Source organism: Carassius carassius, chromosome 15, assembly GCF_963082965.1.
Source record: "Carassius carassius chromosome 15, fCarCar2.1, whole genome shotgun sequence".
NCBI lineage: Eukaryota > Metazoa > Chordata > Actinopteri > Cypriniformes > Cyprinidae > Carassius > Carassius carassius.
The window spans coordinates 31023092-31030337 of NC_081769.1; the positions used below are offsets into that span (position 1 = coordinate 31023092).

Consider the following 7246-nt stretch of genomic DNA (forward strand, 5'->3'; position numbering starts at 1 on the left):
AAATATTTTACTTTGAAAAAATGTCACTTTAATATGAGCATCCAGCAGTCATATTTATACACCATAACAGTGTCACGTGAATAAAAGGCTAAAAACACAAAGCCATTTTTACTGTTCAATAAACTTATGAACATTAAGGCTGGGCAGCATATTGAATATGCACAATATATTCGCAATCATTTTGCTGGCAATACAATGACTGTTGGGGTGAAATAATGTTTCTTCAACAGAAAAAAAAAATATATATATATATATCATCAAACGACTATTGAAATATAATTAGTTAGCTATATCATCCATTCCTAAAGGAAGTTAAACATGTGTTAAGGAATGAAGCACATTTTTGCCCGTTGATTATCTGTCATATCTAATGCGTTTTACCTGGTTAGTAGGATGTGCTGCTAAAGTTAAGTAAAGATTTGTGCATTCCAGCAGAATTACATGAAACCCCAAGACAAAGTTCAACATAATGGTCCTTTTGTACAACCATTAGCAAGTACAAGATTTCCTAGAAAAGTCAGCTGTTTGAGATCTGAGCTGTGATTGGCTAACTGAGCAGCAGGCACTTCCTAATACTGCAGCGTTCAGACGACACGGGCCGCAGCTCTGTAAATGAACCAGACGTCTGTCCTGAACTGGGGCGAGCAGCATCATCTGACGGGAAAAGAGAGGAACACAGCAGCTTCACCGGACAGAAGGCCGAGCCGCTGGGAGTGAAGTTCACCTTGTTTCTGTCTGGGCAGGAGAAGATGGGAAAGCCTTGTGTCCTACAAGTGCTAAAAGGAAATAAAAGCAATAATATTTATGTATACATAAAGTAGTACATGCTATTACATATATGTCACTATTAATACAGCTATTATTAATATTATTAATTACACACGTGTATATTTAAATACATAGTTTGTTATTAATTTGGCTGTGTACACCAAAAATCCAGGAGGAGTATTTTACAAATATGGTTTTAAAAAGCAGAAAGCAAGGCATTTCATGAGAACCGAGAAAGCAGACAATGGTACTTACATGAGATCTTCAAACACTTTGACTTTCTCGCAGCCCTCAGGAGGCTCACGATTAAACGTGTAACTGTTGTTGGGTTTGGGAGAGCTGGAAAACTGAGGCAGAGGTGAACCACACCTGTAATCTGAGAGGAGCAATTCGGTTAAGCAAATCTTCCCTTATAAACAAACTGTGACAACAGCACAGCACAGAGGGCAGCACCATGGTACTGGTACTGAACGAGCGCTACCTTTCTCAGCCTCGGCAGCAGGAGAGCAGCAGTAACAGGGACTGCAGGAGATCTGCGTCTCAGCGCTGTGTGTGTGATGAAGAGGAGGAACAGGAGCGCGGCCACCGTCCCGCACCTCCAAAGCCTGAACCAGGAGGACAAACACAAAAATAATCGCACAAGTCTCACAAAGTCGAAATGATTCACTGAAACCTCTGTGTATTTGTACCTTCTCCTCCACTCTCCCCCGGTCTTCACAGATGAAGACGTTCTCCAGCTCCTGGTTAACACCGTCACTACAGCTGGGCATTCGACACATGACGGGTCTGGAAAGGACCGTATTAGAGGAGGATGCAGAGAGCCGCTTTGGCTGAGAAACAAAAAGCACCAATAACCTGATTAATGTCAAAGTCTGAATTTATAAAAAAAAACTATATTTACAGGTTAATCTCATAAAAACAATCAGCTCCAAAAGATAAAAAGATTTGCTTAAAGAAAAAGAAGATTGTTTTTAGGATCATTATGGTTTTTCATATCGGATGTTTTGCATACATTATAATTTTCTGTATTATATGTAAAAAAAATAAAATAAAACACACAGTACATATATATACATAGAGGTGCCCAAACCTACTGATACGAAGGACCAAAAATGAAAACTGATCAAAGCCAAAAATGTTGTAGCATATGTTGCATTATATCTACTTATATATAATCTACCTATTGTATTATATTATTTTATTTTATATTATATTTAAATGTTTAATTAAACATTTATTTGTTTAATTATTTTAAATCAAATTCAAATTGTTTTCTACATTTTAATGGAAAAATAAAACACAAAATGTTACAACAAAAATATAAATTCGAAATGAAGATATGCTTTAATGGAATGTTCTTTTGTGATATATATTATGGGCTAAATAAAAACAGCTCTTGATTTTTTTTTTTTTTAAAGAAAAAAAAAAAAACGAGAAAACTTGACATTCATTTGATGTTGTTTTAAATACAAATCAATTAAATACAAATATTACATTTTAAAGAAATTAAATGGTAAAGATGTTTAGAATTTATCCAAATATGTTTTATATAATTTAAACAGATTTTTAAAAAAAATTATAGATAAATTTTTTTTTTTACATTTATCAGATGACTTTCTGATGACAAATCGTTTAAATATTTGGGGTCAATATAATTTTTGTTTTAAGAAAGACATTTATCATGTAAAATATATATATATATATATTTCAAACAAATGATGTTCCTTTGAATGCCATCACAGGAATAAAACACATTTTATATATATATATTAAAAAAAAAAAGAAAAAAAATATATTTCACCATATATCTTACCACATTTATGATTAAAACAATTGCAACCTTGCTGAGCATAAGAGACTTCTTTCAAAATCATTTTAAAAATCTTCCTTACCCCAAACTTTTTCTGATTACAAAACCCCAAAATTCTGAAGATGACTGCATACAGTAACAGTATAACCCTAGGAAATCGATGTACAGTACCTGGGCCGGATTCAGATGCATTACTTCTTTCTCCTTGATACTGCGGCTGCCCTGCAAACTGCGCTGGAGCTGCTGACGGAGTTTTGCAATCTGGAAATCACATTTTTACCATCAGCAATAGATAGAAGGAAAAAAAACAGTGACACGAAACCTAAGCTCAAGCCCTACAGCCCTAGACCAGATGACTGCTGTATACTAGATGACATGACCTACAATTAACTAAATATAATAGCTGGATCTAACCAAACATTGTTTATATTGCCACAGCTTGGGATTCCCAAACTGACTTTGCAAGTGTACAAGAGCTAATAATGGCAAGTCAAGACATAATGTGTGGGTATGTTTGAGGATCATTATGGGAAAAGAGGCTAATTATACGCCCAAAGTATGTCTATAAACACATTACCAGCCATCACTTGAAACACTTTTCATGTGTAAAAATGGTCTATGTGTATTTTCATGCACACCTCTATGAGATGGTCAGCGCTGCCCCATGATGCCGAGCGTTTGTGCACGTTAACCTCTCCTTCATCCTCAGTCCAAAAGCCAGGAGTCTGCAATAAACATGGTTAAAACACATTCACCATGCAAATGCTGACTAGCTTGTTATGGCTTATACAGAATATATTCTTGAAGTCATCTAACCTACATATGTGCATTTTTCATAAAACAACAGGATATTTGTGGGTGGCAAACAGCAAGTGTGTCGCTTTGACCGAGACCACAACACAACAATGAACAAACACCCAGAGCTACAGAGAGCCACAGAAGATGGACCATATGCACCACAAATAAGTGCATCTTTTTCCAGATACTCATTTTTGATTGAACCTGCACGTGTCATGTTGCAACTTGAACTTCCAGGCTGTCTTGAATGGCTTTTGTTTTGTGGTATGCCAGCTGATAAACTTCTAAGAAACTTCCAAGGTGAAGGGTGGAGGAATATTTAGAAATGTGAAAACAATTATAAAAAGCTTTCACTTATGGATAAAAAAATAGAAGAAAGAAAGCAAGTCATACTGGTTTGTAACGATATGAACCTTGTGGAAAAAGAAGTACAGTACACCTTTGCATACTTTTAAAAAGAATAAACTAAAATATACTTTAATGTAATTTCTATTGCAATGTCATGTATTTTATATATACAGTGGTGTGATTTCTTTTTTTGCATGTTTGTCACACTTTAATGTTTCAGATCATCAGACAAATTTAAATATTAGCCCAAGATAACACAAGTAAACACAACATGCAGTTTTTAAATGAAGGTTTTTATTATTAAGGGAAAACAAAAATCCAAAAATACATGGCCCTGTGTCAAGAAGTGTTTGCCCCCTGTTAAAACTGTGGTTTATCACACCTGAGTTCAATTTCTCTAGTCACACCCAGACCTGATTACTGCCAGACCTGTTCGCAATCAAGAAATCTCTTAAATAGGACCTGCCTGACAAAGTGAAGTAGACCAAAAGATCCTCAAAAGTAGGCATCATGCCGAGATCCAAAGAAATTCAGAAACAAATGAGAAAGAAAGTAATTGAGATCTATCAGTCTGGAAAAGGTTATAAAGCCATTTCTAAAGCTTTGGGACTCCAGTGAACCACAGTGAGAGCCATTATTCACAAATGGCAAAAACATGGAACAGTGGAGAACCTTCCCAGGAGTGGCTGGCCGACCAAAATTACCCCAAGAGCACAGCGACGACTCTACATCCAAAGACCTGCAGGCCTCACTTGTCTCAGTTAAGGTCAGTGTTCATGACTCCATCATAAGAAAGAGACTGGGCAAAAATGGTCTGCATGACAAAGTTCCAAGACGAAAACCACTGCCGAGCAAAAAGATTATAAAGGCTCGTCTCAGTTTTGCCAGAAAACATCATGATGATCCCCAAGACTTTTGGGAAACTACTCTGTGGACTGACGAGACAAAAGTTGAACTTTTTGGAAGGTGTGTGTCCCATTACGTCTGGCGTAAAAGTAACACTGCATTTTAGAAAAAGAACATCATACCAATAGTAAAATATGGTGGTGGTAGTGTGGTGGTCTGGGGCTGTTTTGCTGCTTCAGGACCTGGAAGACTTGCTGTGATAAATGGAACCATGAATTCTGCTGTTTACCAAAAAAATCCTGATGGAGAATGTCTGGCCATCTGTTCATGACCTCAAGGTGAAGCGAACTTGGGTTCTGCAGGAGGACAATTATCCAAAACACACCAGCAAGTCCACCTCTGAATGGCTGAAGAAAAAAACAATGAAGACTTTGTAGTGGCCTAATCAAAGTCCTGACCTGAATCCTATTGAGATGCTGTGGCATGACCTTAAAGTGGTCATATAATGCCCATTTTCCACAAGTTGATATGATTCTTTAGGGTCTTAATGAAAAGTCTGTAACATAGTTTGTTTAAAATTTCTCAATGGTAGTGTAAAAAACTAATTTTTTACCCAGTCAAAAAACAGCTCTTTTCAAAACACGCTGGTTTGTGGAATTCTCATGCTCGAAAACCCTCCAATGTGGCTAAATTACAACAATTCTGCATAGATGAGAGGACCAAAATTCCTCCACAGAGCACTGTAACAGACTCGTTGCAGGTTATCACAAACATTTGATTGCAGTTGTTGCTTCTAAGGGTGGCCCAACCAGTTATTAGGTTTAGGGTGCAAACACTTTTTCACACAGAGACATGTAGTTTTGGATTTTGTTTTCCCTTAATAATAAAAACCGCATGTTCTGTTTACTTGTGTTATCTTTTACTGATATTTAAATTAGTTTGATGATCTGAAACATTAAAGTGTGACAAACATGCAAAAAAATAAGAAATCTGGAAGGGGCCCAACACTTTTTCACACCACTGTTTATGTATATATATTTATATAAATGTGTGTATATATATATATATACACACACACACACACACACACAGACAATACTGTTCAAAAGTTTGGGATCAGAAACATTTTTTTATGGCCTTTAAAGGAGTTTCTTATGCTCATCAAGACTGCATTTATTTGATAAATACAGAAATACAGAATACAGAAAAAAAAACAGTAATGCAAAATGTTATCACAATATGAAATAATGGTTTCTATTTTAAAACTCTTTCAAATAAAACACACACACACACACACATATATATACATTCCCAGTGCAAATAACTTTTACTGTACCTTATGATTACACTTAAAATTATAGATAAATAAAATTCTTTGTTTTTCTAGTGCAAATGCCTAAAGATTCTTAAATTATTATACATTTACTTGAGAAGCAAAATGACATGTTTAGTTTTAAGAGAAAATGATTAACTTTATGATTAAAACATGAACAAATATCTGCCAATGGGCTCAGAAAAATCAACTTAATTTAAAGGAAAAACTGTTTTCTTATCCCATTGACAGATATGTGATTGTCACCTAATGTTGTTCAGTTTATCAAAAAACAAACTAAAATGAAAATTCATACAGTATATTCAATTTGCATGTAAATGTATCTTGTTTTAAAAATGTTTAGATATTTGTATTAGACAACCAAGCCAAAATACTGAGGAAGATATTCATATTTTGCAGTGTATGCAACATTTAATGCCATGTCTTTATGAATTTAAGACTTTTTGCTCCACTTTTAAGGCCTTAGTTTATAGAAGGGTGAACTGAAGTCCTGTTCGTAATATTACCTGAAAGTCGTTTTTGAAAATATACTTTTATAAGTATAGAGACGCAAATCTTTTTCACAAATGTACATTTTTGGGTGAACTGTCCCTTTAAGGAAGTAAACCGGGTCAATTCTGATTTGATGTTGACAAAAGAAAACAATCCAACAGAAGTTTTTAAACACCAATCATTAATTCGCCAAGCACTTTAAACAATGGCAAAAGCTGTTACTGTCAACAAAGAGCCTCGGCGTGCTTCTGCGGCATGAAGAGAGAAGTTGAGACAAACGGGCTGACTTTGACATTCTAGGCCGCTCTGGGAGCACGAGGCCTCCGCGAGCCGGATCAGACATTAGCATATGTATGGATCTCACTGCAGGCAGCTCAGTGCAGGCACACAAAGAGCTGTCGGAGAGCGCCAGGTGGTGCAGAGACACACAGCCATGTGCTCTCCAGCCTTAGGTAGCGTGTGCACACACCTACACACACACACACACACACACACACAGAGCGACAGGTGCAAACTACTGCACCTCCAGAAAGAATTCACTCCACACAACGCCAGCCAGAGCTTTCTATAACGGCAGACTGGCACGAAACATCGGGCTTTTGTGATGGCTTTGTTTCAGGAGAGGCGAGGGGGTCTCAGCGGAGCTTAACCACCGAGCGCTCAAAGACTTCATGATACTAATGAAAGGAAACTAAACCCAGTAAGAATAAACCTCATTACACAGATGAACATTTCGACCAGTCAGAAACAGCTCAGCTAATGAGAAAAACCGGCCTTCAGTATACACTGTCTGGCTCCAAATCAAATGTACTTACTTTAGAGACATTAACTCGTCTTATTGTGAATTATTT

The 7246-nt window shown here is 36.4% G+C and overlaps 1 protein-coding gene across 1 annotated transcript in view; it reads right to left on the bottom strand.

Moving 5' to 3' along the window:
• Nucleotides 1–22: 22 nt before the first annotated feature.
• LOC132157856 (glucocorticoid-induced transcript 1 protein) overlaps nucleotides 23–7246 on the bottom strand; it is a 13733-nt gene continuing 6509 nt past the window's right edge. The window contains exons 3-8 of the mRNA XM_059567123.1: nucleotides 3217–3303; nucleotides 2750–2839; nucleotides 1458–1598; nucleotides 1250–1373; nucleotides 1024–1144; nucleotides 23–776 (exon numbers count right to left, since the gene is read on the bottom strand). Of these exons, the coding sequence (XP_059423106.1) occupies nucleotides 548–776; nucleotides 1024–1144; nucleotides 1250–1373; nucleotides 1458–1598; nucleotides 2750–2839; nucleotides 3217–3303 (792 nt within the window). The 3' untranslated portion in view covers nucleotides 23–547. The remainder of the gene's footprint in view (nucleotides 777–1023; nucleotides 1145–1249; nucleotides 1374–1457; nucleotides 1599–2749; nucleotides 2840–3216; nucleotides 3304–7246) is intronic.